At 39.9% G+C, this 27422-nt stretch overlaps 1 protein-coding gene across 1 annotated transcript in view; it reads left to right on the top strand.

The window, feature by feature from the left end:
- The window catches only part of HYDIN (HYDIN axonemal central pair apparatus protein), a 356564-nt gene that overhangs the window by 33731 nt on the left and 295411 nt on the right, over positions 1 to 27422 (top strand). Inside the window, 2 exon segments of the mRNA XM_043435789.1 lie at positions 5017 to 5136; positions 10255 to 10389. Coding sequence (XP_043291724.1) covers positions 5017 to 5136; positions 10255 to 10389 — 255 coding nt within the window.

Genomic DNA, 27422 nt, shown 5'->3' with positions numbered 1-27422 from the left:
AGGCCAGAATACTATAGTGGGTAGCCTTTCCTTTCTGCAGGGGATCTTCCCAAACCAGGGATCGAACCCTGGTCTCCCACATTGGGGGCAGATTCTTTACCAGCTGAGCCACAAAGGAAGCCTGAAAATACTGGAGTGGGTAGCCTATCCCTTCTCCAATGGATCTTCCTGACCCAGGAATCGAACTGTGGTCTGCTGCATTGCAGGTGGATTCTTTACCAGCTGAGCTATAATATTAATTTGTTTGCCCAAAGATTGTTTATTCTTATTTGATATTCAGTGATTTTATTAGGGAGGCTTCCCAGGTGGCGCTAGTGGTAAAGAACCTGCCCACCAGTGCAGGAGACGTAAGAGATGCGGGTTCAATCCCTGAGTCAGGAAGATCCCCTGAAGGAGGAGATGACAACTCACGCCAGTGTTCTTGCCTGGGAAATCCCAAGGACAGAGGAACCTGGTGGGTTATGGTCCACCATTGGGTCACACAGAGTCAAACTTAGCATGCATGCAGCATGCACAACGTTATTAGGATGTGACTAAATTTTTCCTAAAATATTATATCTGTTATATTTTTGCTAGAAAGCTTTTCTTGGATTATCAAGTAGTCATGCCTTTTTTTTTTTCCTTTAGAAATATCAGTTGTGAAGATGCTGTATTTTCTTTGCCCTTCTACATCTTGTATTTCCTCTCCAATCCATTTTAAACTTTGTTCATTCCCATTTCATTGTAATTACATTCGTCAGCATCCTCTGTATCCCTTACTTTGAGGTGTGTGTGTGTCTTAAAATTCATTCTTAAGCTTGATCAGTTCAACACAGTTGGGTTGTCTCACAGCATTTTACATAGTTAGTGTCTTTTTTGTACCTTTTAATTCACTTTTGTCTCAGATATCATAGCACATTCCTTTGGCTTTCTTCCTACTTCACTGGTTGCTTTTTTATTATTTTATTTGTTGGCTCTTTCTCCTTTTGCCAATCACTAAACATCGGAGCTCCCTGGTACTTGCTCCTTAAACTTCTGTCTCTTCTGCACTCAATCCTTAGGTGGCCCCTTCTAGGAACGAGGTTTTAAATTTCACCTTTTAAATGATTACTTTTTTTTTCATTTATTTTATTTATTTTATTTTTTCATTTATTTTTATTAGTTGGACACTAATCACTTTACAGTACTGCAGTGGGTCTTGTCATACATTGACATGAATCAGCCATGGATTTACACGTATTCCCCATCCCGATCCCCCCTCCCACCTCTCTCTCTATCCAATCCCTCTGGGTCTTCTCAGTGCACCAGGCCTGAGCACTTGTCTCATGCATCCAACCTGGGATGGTGATCTGTTTCACTATACATAAGATACATGTTTCGATGCTATTCTCTCAAAACATCCCACCCTCACCTTCTCCCACAGAGTCCAAAAGTCTGTTCTGTACATCTGTGTCTCTTTTTCTGTTTTGCATATAGGGTTATCATTACCATCTTTCTAAATTCCATATATATGTGTTAGTATGCTGTAATGTTCTTTATCTTTCTGGCTTACTTCACTCTGTATAATGGGCTCCAGTTTCATCCATCTCATTAGGACTGATTCAAATGAATTCTTTTTAATGGCTGAGTAATATTCCATGGTGTATATGTACCACAGCTTCCTTATCCATTCATCTGCTGATGGGCATCTAGGTTGCTTCCACGTCCTGGCTATTATAAACAGTGCTGCGATGAACATTGGGGTGCACGTGTCTCTTTCAGATCTGGTTTCCTCAGTGTGTATGTCCAGGAGTGGGATTGCTGGGTCATATGGCAGTCCTAATTCCAGATTTTTAAGAAATCTCCACACTGTTTTCCATAGCGGCTATACTAGTTTGCATTCCCACCAACAGTGTAAGAGGGTTCCCTTTTCTCCACACCCTCTCCAGCATTTATTGCTTGTAGACTTTTGGATAGCAGCCATCCTGACTGGCGTGTAATGGTATCTCATTGTGGTTTTGATTTGCATTTCTCTGATAATGAGTGATGTTGAGCATCTTTTCATGTGTTTGTTAGCCATCTGTATGTCTTCTTTGGAGAAATGTCTGTTTAGTTCTTTGGCCCATTTTTTGATTGGGTCATTTATTTTTCTGGAATTGAGCTGCAGGAGTTGCTTGTATATTTTTGAGACTAATCCTTTGTCTGTTTCTTCATTTGCTATTATTTTCTCCCAATCTGAGGGCTGTCTTTTCACCTTGTGTATAGACAAAGGAGGCAAGGATATACAATAGAAAAAAGACAACCTCTTTAACAAGTGGTGCTGGGAAAACTGGTCAACCACTTGTAAAAGAATGAAACTAGAACACTTTCTAACACCATACACAAAAATAAACTCAAAATGGATTAAAGATCTAAATGTAAGACCAGAAACTATAAAACTCCTCGAGGAGAACATAGGCAAAACACTCTCCGACATAAATCACAGCAGGATCCTCTGTGACCCACCTCCCAGAATTTTGGAAATAAAAGCAAAAATAAACAAATGGGACCTAATGAAACTTAAAGGCTTTTGCACAACAAAGGAAACTATAAGCAAGGTGAAAAGACAGCCTTCAGAATGGAAGAAAATAATAGCAAATGAAGCAATGGACAAAGGATTAATTTCGTTTATTTTTATTAGTTGGAGGCTAATTACTTTGCAATGTTGTAGTGGTTTTTTAATGATTACTTTCATAATTTTATCTCCTACTGTGGTCTAGCCTCTGAACTCTAGATCATATGTTCAGCTTAGTGTATGATTGGCAGCTCAAACTTAAAATCTTTAAGATCTAATTTTTGCATTACATTCTTTCCCTTAAAGACATGATCTCTCCTCCCTTCACCATGTAATACCTCCATTGATTTGTTTTCCCAGGCCAAAAACCTTGGTGTTATCTCTGATGCCTCTGTTTTTCTCACATCTTATGTGAAATCCAACAAGGGCTGGTAATCACAAATACATCTCTATAATCAAACCACTTCTCACCACCTCTACCACCACCATCCTGTTCAACCCATCATCATCTAGACTCCTAAAATAGCCTCCCTGTTTCCCTCCGATCACCCCATTATCAGCTCTCCACAAAGAAGAGTGGTGTTTTAAAATGTAAACTAGAACATGTTGCTTCCATATTGAAAACTACCTAGGAGCTTCCTGTTACCCTCATAATGATAAAGTCCTGCATCATCTGATCCTGCATCCTTCGTAGTCTTTTCCTTTGTCTCTTTCCCAGCTCATTCTCCTCTAACTGCACCTCCTTTTGCTGCTCTTCAAACACTCAAAGATAATTCTTACCCTAGGGTCTTTGCACTTGTTATTCCTTCTAACCGGAATGCTGTTTTCTCAGATCTTTGCATGACTTACTTCAATTCAAATCATTTCCACAGAGAGGCCATCCCTTGACTGCCTATCCCCATTCACTCCGTTTCCTTTTCCTGCTTTGGCTTTCTTTATAGCTTTAACACTGCCTGACCTTGTTTTATGTATTTTTATTTTTTATCCATTTCCTCAAGAATTTTAGCTTCATGAGGCAATGATTTTATTGGCTTTGTTCACTACTGTATGTTCAACATATGGAAAGCATTAGAAATTCAGTTAGCATTTATTGAATTAGCATTTGAATTTTTCATCACTTTTGATTGCTTAATCTTCCCTGAACTCTTGAATATTTGCTTTGTGCGCTCTGATTTTTTTTCCAATATGTTCTTTGAGCTTATGATGAAGTGGTATAGTTAAGATTCTTATTATTTTCATGGCAACCAGAAAAGTGAATATTCATTTGACATTTTCTTTGCTTCTCTTTTTTTGGTGAGTGTTTTTGTATAGATCCTGGCTTATTTGTCATTGTGATTATTATTATCACTCATCTTTGAAATAAAGAAGGGAATTCTTCCTGGACTTGCTGTTTTCAGGTAGTTATTGTTGAGGCAGGGCTGGTAGTGTTGCAGTCCAATAGGAATTCTCCATGATTCTAGGGGCAGCTCTTTATGAAAGAGGATTGTATGTGTGTGCTTATTTGGAAGGGAGATGGGAAGAAGGGAGGAGATGTGACAGAATTGTGTTAGCCTTTTCTTCCCCCCAGAGTTTCTCAGCTATGAGTCTTCTAGCCTGTCTAAATGATGGGCTTTTCCTATAAATATGCATATTAATGTATTTTCCACACACCTGTCAGTGGTTCAGTGTAGATTTTCTTTTTCTTTCTTTTAAAATAAAGTGATTCTATATTTCTTCCCACTAGGGAAGTCCATAGAGTTTCTTTAGTTTCTCTCAATAATGGTTTGTAGATTTTCCAGATAAAGATCTTACACATCTTTCATTGGATTTATTCCTATGTATTTTATGTTTTAGAATGTGGTTTTAAATGGTATTATTTATAAATTTCATTTCCTAAATGTTCATTGCTAGTACAAAGAAATATAATTGACTTATGTTGACCTTTTATTCAGTGACCTTGATAAGTCACTTATCAATTCTAATTTATAGGTTATTTTGAATTTTTAAAAATTAATTGATTTTAATTGGAGGATAATTACTTTACAATATTGTGATGGTTTTTTGTCATACATCAACATGAATCAGCCACAGGTATACATGTGTCCCCCTCATCCTGAACCCCCTCCCACCTCCCTCACCACTCTATCTCTCTGGGTTGTCTTAAAGCACCAGCTTTGGGTGCCCTGCTTTTGGACTTGTACTGGTCATCTGTTTTACATATGATAATGTATATGTTTCAGTGCTGTTCTCTCAATTCATCCCACCCTTGCTTTCTCCCACTGAATCCAAAAGTCTGTTCTTTACATCTGTGTCTCCTTTGCTGCTCTGCATGGATCATCAGTACCATCTTTCTAAATTCCATATATGTGCATTAATTTACAGTACTTGTCAATCTGTTACTCCTTTTAAAGTGTTTCCTTGGTTCTTAGTGTTAATAATCATAGATATGTGTAGTAATTTCTTATCTTTTCCAGTCATTTCTGCCGCTTTGTGATTATATGATTAATTTATTCTTTGAACTGTAGTTTCCAGGAATTGATCTGGATCAGGCGTTATTCCAGCCCTTTCCATCAGAAATTGTATTTCAGAACTACACTCCCTGTGAAGTCTATGAGGTTCCACTGGTTTTGAGGAACAATGACACAGTGAGTATGTTTGCTGGGATGGCTGTACCTTTTATGGATATATAAGAAGGGATTAGATAGAATGGGATCCTGTAAGATCTTAGATAAGCTCTTTAATTTGATAGACCTAGGACAATAGATGAAGACATGCCCTTTGATTATGAGCTTAATGAAGTCAGGAATATACTGGTTGGTTTGTTGCTAAATGCTCAGTCCCAGGGCAGTACCCAGTAAATGGTAAACTCCCACCATGTGCACTAAGTATTCTGTTGAATAAAGGATTAGCTAGATGAGTGTCATGAAGTTCTCACCAGTGACCATTTGGGCTAGGTTTTCATTTAAGACAGTGCCATTACTATTCATGTTTACATACTCCACATTAGAGCCACTGTTTCCCACTATTATAGCCACAAATTCTAGCTGTAATAAAGGAGGGAAGTTAAGTGAAGTCTCTGCAAGAATTAAAAGCAAATGGGAAGACTTGCAGTTATATTCACTACAGTAGCTCATTAAAGAAATCAGTGATGCCTTTCAGAGAAGGTATCAAGTCTACTCATATGAATTGCAGTTGTTGAGCCAATGTGTTTAGATTATGCAAATTATATTAAAAAAAAAAGCTTCAAAAAAGAAGTTCCCGTTTTCTCTTTTCCATCTCCCCCCTTCTACCTCAGATAGCCTTCAGAATCTGTCTCCATATAGATTTGGATGGCTTCTCCCACTGTCTGTTCCTTGTTTCTTTGTGGTTGTAACTGAGGATTTCTTCTCTATCATGATGCCTTTTCCCTTCAGAGATAAATTAGGGATTATTTCAAGAAAGAGTATTAAATGACTGAAGATTTTCTTGACATATAACAGTGATGAAAGAAAGATAATGCAGAATGTCAGCATGAAGCACAGTTAAGCGTGAAAAGTAATCAGATAGGAAGGAAGGCATTACAGAGATGCTAAATACCAGGTGACAGAGTGCCTGATGGACTATGGACGGAGGTTCGTGACATTGTACAGGAGGCAGTGATCAAGACCATCCCCATGGAAAGGAAATGCAAAAAGGCAAAATAGTTGTCTGAGGAGGCCTTACAAATAGCTGTGAAGAGAAGAGAAGTGAAAAGCAAAGGAGAAAAGGAAAGATATTCCCATTTGAATGCAGAGTTCCAAAGAATAGCAAGGAGAGATAAGAAAGCCTTCCTCAGCGATCAATGCAAAGAAATAGAGGAAAATAATAGAATAGGAAAGATGAGAGATCTCTTCAAGAAAATTAGAGATACCAAGGGAACATTTCATGTAAAGATGGGTTCGATAAAGGACAGAAATGGTATAGACCTAACAGAAGCAGAAGATATTAAGAGGAGGTGGCAAGAATACACAGAAGAACTGTACAAAAAAGATCTTCACGACCCAGATAATCCTGATGGTGTGATCACTCACCTAGAGCCAGACATCCTGGAATGTGAAGTCAAGTGGGCCTTAGAAAGCATCACTATGAACAAAGCTAGTGGAGGTGATGGAATTTCTGTTGAGCTATTTCAGATCCTGAAAGATGATGCCGTGAAAGTGCTGCACTCAATACACCAGCAAATTTGGAAAACTCAGCAGTGGCCACAGGACTGGAAAAGGTCAGTTTTCATTCCAATCCCAAAGAAAGGCAATGCCAAAGAATGCTCAAACTACTGCACAATTGCACTCATCTCACACGCTAGTAAAGTAATGCTCAAAATTCTCCAAGCCAAGCTTCAACAATACGTGAACCATGAACTTCCAGATGTTCAAGCTGGATTTAGAAAAGGCAGAAGAACCAGAGATCAAATTGCCAACATCCACTGGATCATTGAAAAAGCAAGAAAGTTCTAGAAAAACATTTATTTCTGCTTTATTGATTATGCCAAAGCCCTTGACTGTGTGGATCACAACAAACTATGGAAAATTCTGAAAGAGATGGGAATACCAGACCACCTGACCTGCCTCTTGAGAAATCTGTATGCAGGTCAGGAAGCAACAGTTAGAACTGGACATGGAACAACAGACTGGTTCCAAATAGGAAAATAAGTATGTCAAGGCTGTATATTGTCACCTTGCTTATTATAACTCATTATTATAACTTATATGCAGAGTACATCATGAGAAACACTGGGCTGGATGAAGCCCAAGCTGGAATCAAGATTGCTGGGAGAAATATCAATAACCTCAGATATGCAGATGACATCTCCCTTATGGAAGAAAGTGAAGAGGAACTAAAAAGCCTCTTGATGAAAGTGAAAGAGGAGAGTGAAAAAATTGGCTTAAAGCTCAACATTCAGAAAACTAAGATCATGGCATCTGGTCCCATTACTTCATGGGAAATAGATGGGGAAACAGTGGAAACAGTGTCAGACTTTATTTGTTTGGGCTCTAAAATCACTGCAGATGGTGACTGCAGCCATGAAATTAAAAGATGCTTACTCCTTGGAAGGAAAGTTATGACCAACCTAGGTAGCATATTAAAAGGCAGAGACATTACTTTGCCACCAAAGTCTGTCTAATCAAGGCTATGGTTTTTCCAGTGGTCATGTATGGATGTGAGAGTTGGACTGTGAAGAAAGCTGTGCACTGAAAAATTGATGCTTTTGAACTGTGGTGTTGGAGAAGACTCTTGAGAGTCCCTTGGACTGCAAGGAGATCCAACCAGTCCATCCTAGAGGAGATCAGTCCTGGGTGTTCATTGGAAGGACTGATGCTGAAGCTGAAACTCTAATACTTTGGCCGCCTCATGCGAAGAGTTGACTCATTGGAAAAGACCCTGTTGCTGGGAGAGATTGGGGGCAGGAGGAGAAGGGGACAACAGAGGATGAGATGGCTGGATGGCATCACCAACTCGATGGACATGAGTTTGAGTAAACTCTGGGAGTTGGTGATGGACAGGGAGGCCTGGCATGCTGCGATTCATGGGGTCGCAGAGTTGGACATGACTGAGCGACTGAACTGAACTGAACTGAAATATCAGGTGTTAAAGACAAGTAGAAATACTTATAGGAGACTTAGACCATTGAGACAAAAATTCTAGGTATAATAAAAGTGGGAAATTAAGTGAAGACTATGCAAGAATTTAAGGCAAATGGGAAGACTTGCAGTTATATTTACTACAGTAACTGATTAAAGGCATCAGTGATGCCTTTCAGAGATCAATGAGGTTATTTAGTGACAGCAAAGTCAAACTTTAGAAGATGGAACATTTAGTTCTTCACTGCAGGAGAGTTAGCAAGAGAAGCTCATGGGATGGAAGCTAAAGGATAGGCAGAGAGAAGAAAAAGAACCCGAGATGTTTATAAACAAGTTCGTATATCTCAAGAAGAGATCAGTTACATAGGGCTGCCAACCAGTTTAGTTGGCAGTCTTTTTCCCTTTCTCCACTGCTTTTTGACTCTTGTTCAAGTTTTTTTTAGGCTACTAAAGGCAGTGAGGACCTAGACCAAAAGGTACTCCTCCCTGGCCATCAACAAGAAATGATTGCCAGTGGGTGTATGCGAGCATGTCAAGGATAAGAGTGCTAGTCTTCTCTACCAAAGGACACTCAGTTCTTGTGGATAAAACCTACACCTGTTGGTCAGATGCTGTTGGAGTATTGGACCCCATGATAAGAAGGTCCTCATCCAAGGAAGTTCAGCTGCCAATAAGCAGACAGTTTCTCTAGGCCAGGCAGGCTTGTTCTTGGTGAGTTAATCCTGGGACCGTTGTACGAGGTGGCTGATGTGAGCCTGCTTCTCTACTTCCTATTTCATGAAGGAACCACTGAGATAAATTTAGGACACTGAAAAATGCTCTCTGTGTCACTCACCTTTTGCTTCCTCACTGGCTTGGAATGCCAAAGACAGAGTCTGTTTGGTTGTTATTCTTCTATCTCTTGAACATACAAGTTGAAAGCAAGCCATGAACACTCTACAAGCCACAACACAATTCACTTGGGGTACAATTATAAGCACCCAGACTCCAGAGTCAGATGAATCTGGGATCAGATTCCAGGCGGGCGCTCTCCGAGCTGTAGATTTGGGCAAGTCACTTCACGTCTCCAAGCTATGGGGATGATAATCGCACCCATTTCAATAGGTTGTTTGGAATATTAAATGAAATAATGGATGTAAAGTATTCAGCTCAGTGCCTGTCATTAGTAAGCACTAAAGCAGTGTTAGTATTATTACCGGTGTTGCTGTTGTTTTCCTTTCTAGTTTCTAATCCACAGTTATGATCTTACTAAAAGTATTCCCAACAAGCTTATATGACATCATTCAACACATCAGGAATGCCATTGAACTTTTCTCTTAATAGCAAAGCCAGTTCTATTCCTGTCAGATAGGCACACATCTCTTTCTTGCCTCCCCAGTCTCTAGTCTTAAGATCTGTCTGAATTCTCTCTGCATTTCTTCTTCCCTTCCACATCTGGGCTCCAGCTTTGAGAGGCTGTGGGGTTTCTTGTTTCCTCATTTTCCACCTGAGACTCCTAGGACAGACTTAGCTATAGTTAACTTTCTTCTGCTGCCTTTAAATCATTTTTTTTTTCTTAAAAAAAAAAAAATCCATTCCTATGCCTGTGTCCTTAGAACCTCTACCTCTGACCACACCTCTTCTCACAGTTACATTTCCTTTATTGCTGGGGGCTATCCAAGATAGATGTATGTGCTCTGGGTGAGGCAAGCAGGGCAGAAGAATAAGACTTTAAAAGGATGGAATTGTTTGAACCTGCCCCGAGACTGGCCTTGGGGGATATTCTACCTCCCTCTATGTTCTTGCTTCACAGTAGTGTTGGGTAGGGCAATCATGTAGGGAAGGGAGGTAGAGTTAGTCCAGGATATGATTCTGAACACCATTGCTTGGAAAAGCTGTAACTCTTAAGGCAAGTGTCTGTTTCCTCATCTGAAGAATGAATTGTAATGAGGCTCAGAGGTTATTGCGAGGATCAAGTGGTGCCTCATGTACAGTGGATGAGCCACATCAGGAGTGCAGTGTGATTTCTTCTCCCACTGCAGTTCTCAGACATTAAAAAGCCCAGTGCAGCTCCCCAGTGTAGGTGGGGTTTTAGACGATTAAGCAGTTAGTTTTCAAAAATAGTCACATTTAAATAATAAAATAAAAATTTCAATAACAGTGCCCATTATTGGGTTTTTCTTGCAGATTCCAAGGATGGTGAAAGTTGTTGAGGAAAGTTCACCTTACTTTAAAGTAATCAGCCCCAAAGGTATCAGCCACAAAGTCGCTCCAGGAGTGCCATCCGTGTTCCGAATCCTCTTTACTCCAGAGGAAAACAAGGTAACAGCAGCACTGGCAAGACAGTGGTTGAATGCTGGTTGCTGGCAGTTTGCAACTCGGAGCATTCACGGAGGTGGTGGTGGGGGTGTGAGCTGTCTGTCGATGGTGTCGGTGTCACTGATGGTATTGCTGCTGGTGGTGGGGAGGGGAATGGTCAGGGTGGGTGAGAGGAATGGTCAGGGTGGGTGAGAGGAGGGGTGGTGCACCACTGGGAACAGGAAAGGGCTGCCAAACAGTGATGAGGGCTTATATGAGCTGCAGGTAGCCAGACTGTAAAGAAGGGTAGCCTTCTGGATGCTTCCCTGGCACCTACCCCAGCATATTTATGTTGGACTGTGCAGCTGGAGGGACACCAAAAAGGGAAAGATGTGGTCCAGCTGTAGTGAGCTGAGACTAAGGGTAGAGATCATGGCTCCTTGGAAGTTTGGGATCCTAGTTAGTTACATCCTTCCTCCCCACCTTGTAACTAGTTTAGGAAAGAGACCGAAGATTCAAATGCTGATCACAGTATCGGTATCATTAATGGCAAAGAATGTGACCAGGGCTTGAGGCCCAGAGAAGGCCTCCTTCTGCTCCCTAGTGACGGTGGGTAACCAGCCCTTGGGGAAGGGCTCACCTCACCAGTAGCTCCGCCCAAGCGCGAGTGGGGCAGCTACAGCCGAAAGCAGAGGCCTGCCCTGTCTTCTTACCCCTGTCTGCACAGAGCCTGCGTCCAAACAGAAGTCATTTCCGCCCGGCACCACCACAGCCGTCAGGCATCTAGCCCATTTGCAGGCTCTCTCTCCTCAGGTGTGTAAATTCCAGTTACTTCTGGAAGGAAGAACTAGCTTGAGGGACGGAGGGAGGGTGGCTTCTCCCCATCCCTTCTCCAAGAGTGCAAGGTTGCGGGTTGAGTTTTCCTCTGTAAGGGGCAAAGTGGGGACTTGTGTGGAGAGAAAAGGATTTTGCCAGCATGACTGAAGGAACAAGGACAAAACAGAACACCACACCGAGGCCACAGTGGGCGTCACAAAATGCCGCTCTGCATGCAGCGGTGATGGTGCGCGGGCCTGTCCGCACTGTGCCAGGACACGGGGGACCAGAGAGCGTAATGCAGATAGTGAACTAGCTTTGAATCCCTTCTTCTCTATCACTAATACTTTTTAGCTGCTGTAAATGTCATTAGCAGTGTTCCTGCTGCTGTTTCTACTTTTCTAGAGAGCAGGGATAGAGGATTTAATGTGATTTGCCAAGTATGGATCACTGTAGTGAGTGGTTAGAAATTTCATTATGTAATACTGCTGTTATTATTTTTCCACTTTGTAGTATTACTGTTCATTTCTTGGATTGTGTTTATGAACTTTTGTTTGGAGTGTTACTGGAATAAACAAAAAGATAAATAGCTCCAGAAGTAGTGCTTTTTTGCTGTACGTTATTGAAGTCCTGATTTTTTTTCCTCCAGGTTCTATATCTGAATATTATCTGTGAAGAGAATGGTTGGATTTAGTTTGGGGGTCAAATTCCTACACTGTCATTTTATTATAAAAACTGGCTATAGTAAGCCTTTGTGCAGCTTGAAATATAAAGCTTGCTGGATTCGAGGGGTTGGCTTTCCTTATTTTTTTTTTCTGTGCTGGAGAAAAAAAATGTCTTCTGTTGAATAAGTGCCATTCTACCTGTAGGCAGTCTGACTGAGAAAGAGAAACAGAACTTTCTGAAGAGGTGGAATGTGCTATGTCATCATAGGTGTGTGCATTCCATGGATGAATTCATTTGTCAAAGTTGTACACTCAGGATTTATGCTTTCTGAATATCCAAATTTTACCTTAAAAACTTAAAAATGTAATAATAGCAATAGAAAGTTGAATGGATAGAGGTACAGATGAAGCCAGAAGGACAGAACATTAGTTACTGTTGAATCTGGGCGATGAGTACATGGGGTTTGTTATACTCTTCTGTTTTATTTATAAATGTTTTTAATTTCCGCTCATCAAAAACTAAAAGCAAAGGGAGGGACTTTTGGAACTACTTATCTATACAGCAAATAATATATTTTAAGTGAGTTTGTACCTAGTTTATAAATATGAAATGCCAGCATTCCCACTGAGGATTACTCCATGGCTGTATTTTGTGGCTGCTTATCTTACTCCTAGCTTTTTTATTCCCTGTTACCATTCCATTTCACCAACATTTCCTGTGGTCTGTTGGGAAAGCCCTAATTAAAAATAAATCAGTTAAATGTTTCTTTAGTATTTCTTCTAAGTATTTGAAAGTTATCAAGGGTTACATGCATGTGTAAGAGGAGATAGGCTGAGAGTAATGGTTGACTATGAGAAGTTTATACCGTTTTCAGTACATTAGGATTTTGTGTTGGATTGGGCTCTCAGCTGTGACATAATTGACATAATATGTGTTTCTGAGGACGTAGTCTTTTACTGACTGTCTAAGACTAATGGTGGGTATTTGGGGAAGCACCTGCTGCTAGTTTTGGTCCCCATTTTTCCACAAAGATCCTGCCATCCTGCACCATCAGCAGGGCCCCATTGCAGTAGGTTTTCCGGTCATCTGGGCATCTACATTCACTCTCAACTGTTGGAACACAGAACAGCCAGCTAGGGTTAGTCCTGCTGTCTTCAGTGCTGATCCAGAATGTAGCAAAGCGGTAGCAAGACCAGATTTATTTTAGGAGGAATAAAAGTCAATCTTTTCACTGTGTCACTTTCTCCACTTGGCCAAATTGATAGCCAAAGTGCATATGTGTTTTTCCTCCTACCCCCTGCTGATCTGAACACACTTCATTCTCATTTACCCTCCTCACATCTGGAGGGTGAGATATGTAAATTGCAGCATGCCACAGTTTAATAAGCCAGTCCTCTTTCAATTGAATTTTCAGTCCCCTTTGTATATTAGCATGTCGAAGATTATAATGCAGTATACATTTTTTTTTCCTGTCATCTATTAATCTAGCTTCCTGGAGATTTAACTTGTTAAGGGTGCCAAATACCCAGATAACAGGTGCAGCAAATTCATTTCAGCTTTCCTTATCTCTTTTCACATGGACTTGAAAAAAAAGATTGATATGTTATTTATCTAATAATCCTAGTGTACATGTCATGGAAAGTAGAACTATAGTAGTCAGTGTTATCATAACACTACAAAATTCTGGAGCCTGGCATTTTTCTTGACTTCTTAAATTTGTATCTTTACTATTAAAAAGAGTATAAGAAATACTGGGCTTTCATAGGAAAGCAAAACTGGGTACATCCTTGGACTTAAGACAGCCTCAGTTTGCAGTAGTGTTGGCATATGAAAATGGCAGCAGTGGTTTACAGAAAATATGAAGTGATCCTTTTTTTTTTTTTTTTTTTTTTGCTCAGTTGTGTTTTAGAAAATACCTAGCTTGTTGTCAAAATAGTTTTCTTGGTTTGTTACTATGAAATTTAAAGAACATGGCCCAGGAGGAGCCAAGATGGCGGAGGAGTAGAACAGGGAGACCACTTTCTCTCCTACAAATTCATCAAAAGAATAACTGAACGCAGAGCAAACTTCACAAAACAACTTCTGATTGCTAGCTGAGGTCATCAGGCGCCCAGAAAAGCAGCCCATTGTCTTCGAAAGGAGGTAGGACAAAATATAAAGGATAAAAAATGAGACAAAAGAGCTAAGGACGGAGATCCGTCCCGGGAAGGGAGTCTTAGGCGGCATTGCTTGGGCTAGGGTCCGGGCCTGAGTGCCCTGAGGACAGAGGGAGCTTTTGTGAGTTGCCAACTTGAACTGTGGGAGACCAAAGGAGAGAGAGTAAATTAACCGGCCCGAACACACTGCCGGCCGTTCGCAGAACAAAGGGACCGAGAAAGTCCAGAGAGGAGCTCGCAGGCTGCAGACCGGCCCAGCCCCGCCGGAGGCAGGAGGCAGCGGGGAGGGGAAGGTCGCGGCGAGACACAGGGCGCAGGCACCCTACCGGCGCGGGCGGGGACTGGGGCTGGGGACGCGGAGGGCAGAAGGCCACGCACCCGACTGGCGCTTGCGGAAACTGAGACTGGGACCGCGGAAGGGAGTGGGCGCGCCGCACCCGGGGAAAGTGCACCCGTCAAGCCCTTGGCTGCCTGGACCGCTCTGACGGGGAAGGCACAAAGAGCAGGCGCAGCTTTTTGTTCTGCGCTTTTGTGGAACACCCGAGGGCTGGAACCGCGCGCAGCGCGGGGCGCGCTCCATATAGAGCAGCCGGGAGCCTGAGCGGCGCAGACGGAGAAAGCAGCGCCGGCCCCTCCCGGCAGCGCCAGCCCCTCCCCGCAGCGCGAGGGAACTAGCTACCTGAATAAGAGTCCACCTCTGCCCGCCTGTGTCAGGGCGCAAATGAGGCTCTGAAGAGACCGGCAAACAGAAGCCAAATAAACAAAGGGAACCGCTTCAGAAGGGACCGGTGCAACAGATTAAAATCCCTGTAGAAAACACCGACTACACCGGAAGGGGCCTGTAGATATCGAGAAGTGTAAGCTGGAACGAGGAGCTATCTGAAACTGAGCCGAACCCACACTGACTGCAACAGCTCCAGAGAAATTCCTAGATATATTTTTACTTTTTTTTTTTTTAAGTAAGAAAAAAAAATTTTTTTTAAATTTTTTCTTTTTTATTTTTTCTCTTTTATTTTCCTTTAAAATTCCCTATTACTCCCCCATTACTCCTTAATTTTCATTTTCATAGATTTTTATGATTTTTTTAATTAGGGAAAAAATTTTTTTTTCTTTCTTTTTTTTTCTTTTTTTCCCATTCTTTTTCTTTTTTCTTTCCTTTCTTTTTTTTTTCTTTCCTTTTTCTCTTCTATTTTCTATTTTTCTTTTTCTCTTATTTCTTTTAAAGTCCTCTAGTACTCCTCTATTACTCCTTAATTTTCATTTTCAATACACTATAACCTTATAAAAAAAAAAAAAAAGAAGAGAAGCCCTATTTTTAAACCGAACTTCATATATATTTCTAAAATTTTTTTTGTGTGTTTTGGTTTTTGTTTTTAATATAGTATTTTTAAGAGTCTAACCTCTACTCTAGATTTTTAATTTTTGTTTTTCAGTATATGATATAAATTGTGAACATTTAAGAATCCAATATTCATTTCCCATTTTTATTCAGGAGTGTGTTGATTATTCTCTCCCAATCTTGACTGTCTGTTTTCTACCTCAGAACACCTCTATTTCCTCCTTTCCCCTTCTCTTCCCAATCCAATTCTGTGAATCTTTGTAGGTCTATGGAGAACACTCTGGGAACAGACAGCTGCGTAGATCTGTCTCTCTCCTCTTGAGTCCCCCTTTTTCTCCTCCTGATCATCTCTATCTCCCTCCTCCCTCTCCTCTTCTTCATGTAACTCTGTGAACCTCTCTGGGTGTCCCTAACAGGGGAGAATCTTTTTGCCATTAACCTAGAAGTTTTATTATCAGTGCTGTATAGTTGGAGAAGTCCTGAGACTACAGGAAGAATAAAACTGAAATCCAGAGGCAGGAGACTTAAGCCCCAAACCTGAGAACACCAGAAAACTCCTGACTACCTGGAACTTTAAGTAATAAGTGACCGTCCAAAAGCCTCCGTACCTACACTGAAACCAACCACCACCCAAGAGCCAATAAGTTTTAGAGCAAGACATACCATGCAAATTCTCCAGCAATGCAGGAACATAGCCCTGAACGTCAACATACAGGCTGCCCAAGGTCACACCTAACACATAGACCCATCTCAAAACTCATTACTGGGCACTCCATTGCTCTCCAAAGAAAGAAATCAAGTTCCACGCACCAGAACACTGACGCAAGCTTCCCTAACCAGGAAATCTTGACAAGCCAATCATCTAACCCCACCCACTGGGTAAATCCTCCACAATAAAAAGGAACCACAGACCTCCAGAATACAGAAAGCCCACTCCAGATACAGCAATCTAAACAAGATGAAAAGGCAAAGAAATACCCAACAGGTAAAGGAACATGAAAAATGCCCACCAAGTCAAACAAAAGAGGAGGAGATAGGGAATCTACCTGAAAAAGAATTTAGAATAATGATAATAAAAATGATCCAAAATCTTGAAAACAAAATGGAGTTACAGATAAATAGCCTGGAGACAAAGATTGAAAAGATGCAAGAAATGTTTAATAAAGACCTAGAAGAAATAAAAAAGAGTCAATTAAAAATGAATAATGCAATGAATGAGATCAAAAACACTTTGGAGGGAACCAAGAGTAGAATAATGGAGACAGAAGATAGGATAAGTGAGGTAGAAGATAAAATGGTGGAAATAAATGAAGCAGAGAGGAAAAAAGAAAAAAGGATCAAAAGAAATGAGGACAACCTCAGGGACCTCTGGGACAATGTGAAATGCCCCAACATTTGAATCATAGGAGTCCCAGAAGAAGAAGACAAAAAGAAAGGCCATGAGAAAATACTTGAGGAGATAATAGCTGAAAACTTCCCTAAAATGGTGAAGGAAATAGCCACCCAACTCCAAGAAACCCAGAGAGTCCCAAACAGGATAAACCCAAGGCGAAACACCCCAAGACACACATTAATCAAATTAACAAAGATCAAACACAAAGAACAAATATTAAAAGCAGCAAGGGAGAAACAACAAATAACACACAAAGGGATTCCCATAAGGATGACAGCTGATCTATCAATAGAAACCCTCCAGGCCAGAAGGGAATGGCAGGACATACTTAAAGTAATGAAAGAGAATAACCTACAACCTAGATTACTGTATCCAGCAAGGATCTCATTCAGATATGAAGGAGAATTCAAAAGCTTTACAGACAAGCAAAAGCTGAGAGAATTCAGCACCACCAAACCAGCTCTTCAACAAATACTAAAGGATCTTCTCTAGACAGGAAATGCAGAAAGGTTGTATAAACGTGAACCCAAAACAACAAAGTAAATGACAACAGGACCACACCTATCAATAATTACCTTAAATGTAAATGGGTTGAATGCACCAACCAAAAGACAAAGACAAAGACAACAAAGACAAGACCCCTATATATGCTGTCTACAAGAGACCCACCTCAAAACAAGAGACACATACAGACTAAAAGTGAAGGGCTGGAAAAAAATATTTCACGCAAACGGAGACCAAAAGAAAGCAGGAGTCACAATACTCATATCAGATAAAATAGACTTTCAAATAAAGGATGTGAAAAGAGACAAAGAAGGACACTACATAATGATCAAAGGATCAATCCAAGAAGAAGATATAACAATTATAAATATATATGCACCCAACATAGGAGCACCGCAATATGTACGGCAAACGCTAATGAGTATGAAAGAGGAAATTAATAGTAACACAATAATAGTGGGAGACTTTAATACCCCACTCACAACTATGGATAGACCAACTAAACAGAAAATTAACAAGGAAACACAAACCTTAAATGACACAATGGACCAGCTAGACCTAATTGATATCTATAGGACATTTCACCCGAAAACAATCAACTTCACCTTTTTCTCAAGTGCACACGGAACCTTCTCCAGAATAGATCACATCCTGGGCCATAAATCTGGTCTTGGAAAATTCAAAAAAATTGAAATCATTCCAGTCATCTTTTCTGACCACAGTGCAGTAAGATTAGATCTCAATTACAGGAAAAAAATTGTTAAAAATTCAAACATATGGAGGCTAAATAACACGCTTCTGAATAACCAACAAATCATAGAAGAAATCAAAAAAGAAATCAAAATATGTATAGAAATGAATGAAAATGAAAACACAACAACCCAAAACCTATGGGACACTGTAAAAGCAGTGCTAAGGGGAAGGTTCATAGCATTACAGGCTTACATCAAGAAACAAGAAAAAAGCCAAATAAATAACCTAACTCTACACCTAAAGCAATTAGAGAAGGAAGAAATGAAGAACCCCAGGGTTAGCAGAAGGAAAGAAATCTTAAAAATCAGGGCAGAAATAAATGCAAAAGAAACTAAAGAGACCATAGCAAAAATCAACAAAGCTAAAAGCTGGTATTTTGAAAAAATAAACAAAATTGACAAACCATTAGCAAGACTCATTAAGAAACAAAGAAGAACCAAATTAACAAAATTAGAAATGAAAATGGAGAGATCACAACAGACAACACTGAAATACAAAGGATCATAAGAGACTACTACCAGCAGCTCTATGCCAATAAAATGGACAACTTGGATGAAATGGACAAATTCTTAGAAAAGTATAACTTTCCAAAACTGAACCAGGAAGAAATAGAAGATCTTCACATCTTACTCAAACTCTTCCAGAAAATTGCAGATGAAGGTAAGCTTCCAAACTCATTCTATGAGGCCACCATCACCCTAATTCCAAAACCAGACAAAGATGCCACAAAAAAAGAAAACTACAGGCCAATATCACTGATGAACATAGATGCAAAAATCCTTAACAAAATTCTAGCAAACAGAATCCAACAACATATTAAAAAAATCATACACTATGACCAAGTGGGCTTTATCCCAGGAATGCAAGGATTCTTTAATATCCGTAAATCAATCAATGTAATACACCACATTAACAAATTGAAAGATAAAAACCATATGATTATCTCAATAGATGCAGAGAAAGCCTTTGACAAAATTCAACATCCATGTATGATTAAAACTCTCCAAAAAGCAGGAATAGAAGGAACATACCTCAACATAATAAAAGCTATATATGACAAACCCACAGCAAGCATCACCCTCAATGGTGAAAAATTGAAAGCATTTCCCCTGAAATCAGGAACAAGACAAGAGTGCCCAGTCTCACCACTACTATTCAACATAGTGTTGGAAGTTTTGGCCACAGCAATCAGAGCAGAAAAAGAAGTAAAAGGAATCCAGATAGGAAAAGAAGAAGTGAAACTCTCACTGTTTGCAGATGACATGATCCTCTACATAGAAAACCCTAAAGACTCTACCAGAAAATTACTAGAGCTAATCAATGAATATAGTAAAGTTGCAGGATATAAAATTAACACACAGAAATCCCTTGCATTCCTATATACTAACAATGAAAAAACAGAAAGAGAACTTAAGGAAACAATACCATTCACCATTGCAACAAAAAGAATAAAATACTTAGGAGTATATCTACCTAAAGAAACAAAAGACCTATACATAGAAAACTATAAAACACTGATGAAAGAAATCAAAGAGGACACAAACAGATGGAGAAACATACCGTGTTCATGGATTGGAAGAATCAATATTGTCAAAAGGGCTATTCTACCCAAAGCAATCTATAGATTCAATGCAATCCCTATCAAGCTACCAACGGTATTTTTCACAGAACTAGAACAAATAATTTCACAATTTGTATGGAAATACAAAAAACCTGAATAGCCAAAGCAATCTTGAGAAAGAAGAATGGAACTGGAGGAATCAACCTGCCTGACTTCAGGCTCTACTACAAAGCCACAGTCATCAAGACAGTATGGTACTGGCACAAAGACAGAAATATAGATCAATGGAACAGAATAGAAAGCCCAGAGATAAATCCATGAACCTATGGACACCTTATCTTTGACAAAGGAGGCAAGGATATACAATGGAAAAAAGACAACCTCTTTAACAAGTGGTGCTGGGATAACTGGTCAACCACTTGTAAAAGAATGAAACTAGAACACTTTCTAACACCATACACAAAAATAAACTCAAAATGGATTAAAGATCTAAATGTAAGACCAGAAACTATAAAACTCCTCGAGGAGAACATAGGCAAGACACTCTCCGACATGATTCACAGCAGGATCCTCTATGACCCACCTCCCAGAATTTTGGAAATAAAAGCAAAACTAAACAAATGGGACCTAATGAAACTTAAAAGCTTTTGCACAACAAAGGAAACTATAAGCAAGGTGAAAAGACAGCCCTCAGATTGGGAGAAAATAATAGCAAATGAAGAAACAGAAAAGGATTAATCTCAAAAATATACAAGCAACTCCTGCAGCTCAATTCCAGAAAAATAAATGACCCAATCAAAAAATGGGCCAAAGAACTAAACAGACATTTCTCCAAAGAAGACATACAGATGGCTAACAAACACATGAAAAGATGCTCAACATCACTCATTATCAGAGAAATGCAAATCAAAACCACAATGAGGTACCATTACACGCCAGTCAGGATGGCTGCTATCCAAAAGTCTACAAGCAATAAATGCTGGAGAGGGTGTGGAGAAAAGGGAACCCTTTTACACTGTTGGTGGGAATGCAAACTAGTACAGCCACTATGGAAAACAGTGTGGAGATTTCTTAAAAAACTGGAAATAGAACTGGCATATGACCCAGCAATCCCGCTTCCGGGCATACACACTGAGGAAACCAGATCTGAAAGAGACACGTGCACCCCAATGTTCATCGCAGCACTGTTTATACTAGCCAGGACATGGAAGCAACCTAGATGCCCATCAGCAGATGAATGGATAAGGAAGCTGTGGTACATATACACCATGGAATATTACTCAGCCGTTAAAAAGAATTCATTTGAATCAGTTCTAATGAGATGGATGAAACTGGAGCCCCTTATACAGAGTGAAGTAAGCCAGAAAGATAAAGAACATTACAGCATACTAACACATATATATGGAATTTAGAAAGATGGTAACGATAACCCTATATGCAAAACAGAAAAAGAGACACGGAAATACAGAACAGACTTTTGAACTCTGTGGGAGAAGGTGAGGGTGGGATGTTTCGAAAGAACAGCATGTATATTATCTACGGTGAAACAGATCACCAGCCCAGGTGGGATGCATTAGACAAGTGCTTGGGCCTGGTGCACTGGGAAGACCCAGAGGAATCGGGTGGAGAGGGAGGTGGGAGGGGGGATCGGGATGGGGAATACGTGTAAATCTATGGCTGATTCATATCAATGTATGACAAAACCCACTGAAATGTTGTGAAGTAATTAGCCTCCAACTAATAAAAAAAAATGGATTAAAAAAAAAAAAAAAAGAACATGGCCCAAGAAGAATAGAAAACCATTACAATAACTTGTTATCCAGGTGTACATATTTTTTGAAAAAGTTTTAAAATTTTTAATTGGAGAATAATTGGTTCACAATGTTGTATTGGTTCTGCTCACAGCAATGCACACCAACCATAAGTATACTGTAGTGCTAGCATTTTGAATTGGAATATAGATGTTATAAGATTTGCCACAATCAGCAATTCTTGTTGACAAAAATAACGATAGGGATTTAGTTTTCTTTCTGCCTCGAATTCGCCCTCCTTGGTTCTGTCTAGGTTCCCCTTGTAATCCAGGTGCTTAGCATAGGGCCTAATACACAGCAAATTGCAGTTAATATTTGAAAAGTGAGATAAGTAAGTTCATCTCAAGAAAATAAAACGTAGTTTCTTCAACTTGAGGATGGCCTAAAGATGATAAAAGCAAAGGCATAAAAAAAGGGGGCTGAAATATCTTTTCGTGCCATCAATGTATTCAGTTCAGTTCAGTTGCTCAGTCACGTCCGACTTTTTGCGACCCCATGAACTACAGCATGCCAGGCTTCTCTGTCCATCACCAGCTCCTGGAGCTTGCTCAGACTCATGTCTATCAACTCGGTGATGCCATCCAACTATCATCCTCTGTTGTCCCCTTCTCCTCCTGCCTTCAATATTTCCCAGCATCAGGGTCTTTTCCAGTGAGTCAGTTCTTTGCATCAGGTAGCCAAAGTATTGGAGTTTCAGCTTCAGCATCAGTCCTTCCAATGAACACCCAGGACTGATCTCCTCTAGGATGGACTGGTTTGATCTCCTTGCAGTCCAAGGGACTCTCAAGAGTCTTCTCCAACACCACAGTTCAAAAGCATCAATTCTTCTGCGCTCAGCTTTCTTTATAGTCCAATTCTCACATCCATACATGACCACTGGAAAAACCATAGCCTTGACTAGATGGACTTTTGTTGGCAAAGTAATGTTTCTGCTTTTTAATATGCTGTCTAGGTTGTTCATAACTTTCCTTCCAAGGAGTAAGTGTCTTTTAATTTCATGGCTGCAGTCACCATCTGCAGTGATTTTGGAGCCCCCAAAAATAAAGTCAGCCACTGTTCCACTGTTTACCCAACTATTTGCCATGAAGTGATGGGACTGGATGCCATGATCTTAGTTTTCTGAATGTTGAGCTTTAAGCCAACTTTTTCGCTCTCTTCTTTCACTTTCAAGAGGCTCTTTAGTTCTTCTTCACTTTCTTCCATAAGGGAGATGTCATCTGCATATCTGAGGTTATTGATATTTCTCCCAGCAATCTTGATTCCAGCTTGTGCTTCCTCCAGCCCAGCGTTTCTCATGATGTACTCTGCATGTAAGTTAAACAAGCAGGGTGACAATATACAGCCTTGACGTACTCCTTTTCCTATTTGGAACCAGTCTGTTGTTCCATGTCCAGTTCTAACTGTTACTTCCTGACCTGCATAACAGTTTTCTCAAGAGGCAGGTCAGAATTTTCCACAGTTTATTTTGATCCATATAGTCAAAGGCTTTGGCATAGAGAGTAAAGCAGAAATAGATGTTTATCTGGAACTCTCTTGCTTTTTCGATGATCCAGCAGATGTTGGCAATTTGATCTCTGGTTTCTCTGTCTTTTCTAAATCCAGCTTGAACATCTGGAAGTTCACGGTTCACGTATTGCTGAAGCCTGGCTTGGAGAATTTTAAGCAGTGCTTTGTTAGTGTGTAAAATGAGTGCAATTGTGCAGTAGTTTGAATTTTCTTTGGCATTGCCTTTCTTTGGGATTGGAATGAAAACTGACCTTTTCCAGTCCTGTGGCCACTGCTGAATTTTCCAAATTTGCTGACATATTGAGTGCAGTACTTTCACACCATCATCTTTTAGGATTTGAAATAGCTCAACTGTCTAAGGCCATACCACCTTGAACGCACCCGATCTCGTCTGAAATAGCTCAACTGGAGTTCCTCTCCTCCACTAGCTTTGTTCGTAGTGATACTTCCTAAGGCCCACTTGACTTCACATTCCAGGATGTCTGGTTCTAGATGAGGGATCACACCATCAGGATTATCTGGGTCGTGAAGATCTTTTTTGTAGAGCTCTTCTGTGTATACTTGCCACCTCTTCTTAATATCTTCTGCTTCTGTTCAGTCCATACCATTCTGTCCTTTATTGAGCCCATCTTTACATGAAATGTTCCCTTGGTATCTCTAATTTTCTTGAAGAGATCTCTCGTCTTTCCTATTCTATTATTTTCCTCTGTTTCTTTGCATTGATCCCTGAGGAAGGCTTTCTTTTCTCTTCTTGCTATTCTTTGGAACTCTGCATTCGAATGGGTATATCTTTCCTTTTCTCCTTTGCTTTTCACTTCTCTTTTTTTCACAGCTATTTGTAAGGCCTCCTCAGACAGCCATTTTGCTTTTTTGCATTTCTTTTTCTTGGGGATGGTCTTGATCCCTAATAACCTATAATGGAAAATAATCTGAAAAATAATATATGTGTATATGTATAACTGAATCACCTTGCTCCTCACCTGAAACATGTGAGTCAGCTATACTTCAATAAAATCAATTTATGATGAAAAAAATAAGTAATCCACTGTGCCCCAAGCTATTAAAAATCAAATAAAGCAAGGATGTGGACTTAGCCTTTGAATCTGGCGAAGTCATTAGTGACCTTGGTGAGAACAGTTTCTGTGGAATGTTGGTTACAGAAGCCTGATGGGGTGGGTAGAAGAAAAATGGAAAATGAGGAGGTGGTGATATTGAATATAAATAACACCATTGGGGAGTTTTGCTGTAAAGAGTAATCGGAAAATGGGGCGGTAGCTAGAGGTGGGTGTTGAGATTGAGGGTTGGTTATTTAATATTTAAGATGAGGCTATTTAAGCATTGTTTAAGCTAATGTTTATATAAGCAATTTAAGCATTGTTATAGGCTGATGTTTATTTAAGCAATTTAAGCGTTGTTATAAGCTGTGAATATTCAGTGAAGAGGGAAAATTGCTGCTTCGGGAAAATCCTAAGGTGAGTAAAAAGGTTGATCTAGTATTCGAGGCAAGAAGTTGGTCTTAGGTAAGAACAGGAGTGAAGGCAGAGTAATGGACTTAGATACAGGTAGACTGGTAGGTTTAAGGTAACTTAGCAAAAAAGCTCGAGGATATTATCTTAAATGATGATTTGTACATGAATCATGAGGTAACCACATTATTGTTATATACAAATAATAAAAGTGATCAAAATAAATTTGAAAGTCCTTGGGCATCTTCACAAGCCAAAGGTTAGAGGTTATTCCCTTTTAACAGATGGAAAAGCTTAGGTGCCCCTAGGAAGCTGAGACCTCAGCTAAATCATATTAAGACTCAAGAGTGATAGAGAATAAGGCTCATGAGACCTGATTAGTCTTATTTTCAAATTGATTAGGACTTGAGAACTGATTCTTCCCTTTAGAAAGGTGAATTTCAGAGTGAGAATATACTGTAAAGTAGTTTTAACTGGTTAGGAAATTTATAATGTTTTTTAAGGACAGTGAGTATTAGATGTGCTGAGTCCTAATCACACCTGGTTTTACTGTGTTAGCCATTCCACCTCAAGTTTAGGAGTGGAGAAAAGACAGAAAGAGGATAGTGAGGGCTTAATCACATGGGCTGTACTCACTCTTGAATGCCTGGGGAGTTGTTTGCTACAGTAGAAGACATCATTTTTCTTTGCCTAAGATATTAAAGGACAGAATTATTGCCACATTTGCTTTCTGTCACGGAGCTAATATAAAATCAAGATTCATTCTTTCCACTTCTCAGAGTCAAATCTGCCACTTTAGTATTCCACTGCATCTTTTTTTTTTTTTTTTAAGTTTGGAGGATAGGCATGTTGGAAGGAAGGCTATTGGACAAAAAACTGGATTGGAAATTTCATCTGGAGACCATTTAGCATTTTAGGATGTAAAGTAATTCATGACTAAGTCTCTCATAGTACAGGAGAAAGAGTTTGGAATAAATATTTTGGCTCTGAATGGTGACCTGGTTGCTCTGAATTTAAGTACAGTAGAAGGAAGTACATCAGCTAAAGCAGTTGCTTAGCTTGCAGGCTGAAAAATCCTCCCAAGTCACAATACATGAATTAATTTTAAGCCAATAGAGCAATATATAATTGTATATTATATAATCTAATATAGTCATCTTAAATATAGAACTTTAGTGATTAGAGTACATTTTTAAGGAGTTGTGTGAAGAATTTCTTCATATTCTTTTATGTGAATTGATTATGAAAAAGTATATAGTTCTGATAAAATTTCAAATCTTCCTCATTGGGAAATTTGAAAAGATTTGAACACATCCCTGTGAATATTTCAACTAGCCTCCTACACTATTTTCAGCTGTCTTCAGTTCCTTATAGAACAAGACAGAGAATTATGTAAATATAAAAAAAATTACTTGCAGATCACCTCTCATCGTGGACTCAGCAGCATCTTTTGTTCTCTCTGTCAAAGCCTCAGTTAATATTAAGTTTCCACATATGCCAGCAGCTTTCCAGTTTCTAATTCCCAACAAAACCTTTGCTTGCTGGGTTTGATCTCCTAAGAAAAAGTGAAAATAGTACTTATCTCTTTAGGATTCTGATGTAATCAGACTAGACTGTTTCGTTGTTGAATTCTGTGGCATTTTCTAGGATCAAGTATGCTTCATGTGACTTGTACTTCCTTATATCTGAATGGCATAATTTTTGAGCCTGCTATTACCGTGCAGAAACCAGAATCAATTGAAGAACTGAGTCCAATTCATGAAATTCATGAAATTTACTTAAATTTCATGAATACTGCCCACTAATTTTCATTACTTGCTCCTACCTTAGGAACTTTATGTTTGCAACTCCCCTCACCATTTCTAGATGTTACCTGACTGGATGCTTTCCTATTCAGGTCTCCATCCTCACGTCCTCAGGGAGGCCTTCTTGGCTGTTCTAACCTAAAGCAGCCCCTTCCTATGGTGTCACTTCACCATTTTATTTTCTTCAAAGTCCTTGTTGTTTTCCAAAATTATTCTGTTCTATTATTATCATCATTAATTACCAGGATTACCATTATTATCCCAACAACAAGAGTACACAAATTGAGTTTTTCCTACATGCCTTATGCAAATCATTGTGTTTTATGCAACATTTTTGTAATGACAACTAACATTCATTGAATACTTACTACTCACCAAGCACTAGGCTAAGCATTTATTATACTAAGCCAGGTCAGTGTCATCTCTTGCTTGGACTGCTGCAGTGGCTTCCTAACTGGCCACCCTTTTTTCATCTTAGCCTCTTTACGGTTCATTGCCTACATAGCAGCTAGTCATTCTTCTAAAACACAAGTCAGGTACATCATGATCAGCTTTCAGCATCATTCATGTTTTTGGCCGTCCTCAGGTCCTCCCAATGGCTTACAAGCTCCTATGTCATCTGGCCTCCCACCACCTCCTTGCTGTATCTCTAACCTCTCCTTGCCGTTTTCCCCTCTGGCCACGGTCTCTGAGTCATCCTTTGCTCAAATTACCACCCACCCCCCTGGTATCATTTCTCCCTTCACTTAGGTTTCTGCTGAAATGTCACCTTCTCATAGAGGCCTTTCCCTGCTCACTTATGTCTCATTTCTCTTCACTCTGCATCATATTACTCATTTGTCTGTCTTCAGTAAATACCTGTTGAATGTTTATTAAATACCAGGTCCTGTTCTCAACACTGGGTATGTGAAGTCAGTACAGTGGGCAGAATCCCTGTCGGCATGGAGATATGGGGTAGGCATAAAATAGACTCAATAAATAGGAAGCACATAAGGTCACTTTGGGAAAGCTAAAGCAAACGAAAGGCTCAGGTTGATGAGACAGGAGAGGGAGAGTTAAGTTTACAGTAGGGCAGTCGGAGGAGGCCTAGGGGAGACAATGGACATTTTGCAAGGTCCTGAAGAAAGTGAGGGAGCGAGTGATGTGCATAACTACATGGAAGTGTGTTCTGGATGGAAGGAACATTGAGTTTGAAGGCTCTGAAGGGAGAGCATGTCTAAAATACTCGAGGAGCAGAAGGCGAGGCTGTAGCTGGAGGATAGGAGCCAGTGGGGGAGGGAG

The sequence above is a fragment of the Cervus canadensis genome, chromosome 18 (assembly GCF_019320065.1).
Source record: "Cervus canadensis isolate Bull #8, Minnesota chromosome 18, ASM1932006v1, whole genome shotgun sequence".
In the NCBI taxonomy this organism is placed as follows: Eukaryota; Metazoa; Chordata; class Mammalia; order Artiodactyla; family Cervidae; genus Cervus; species Cervus canadensis.
Note: the sequence above shows the minus strand (reverse complement) of the source record. Positions and strands in the feature narration are given on the sequence as shown.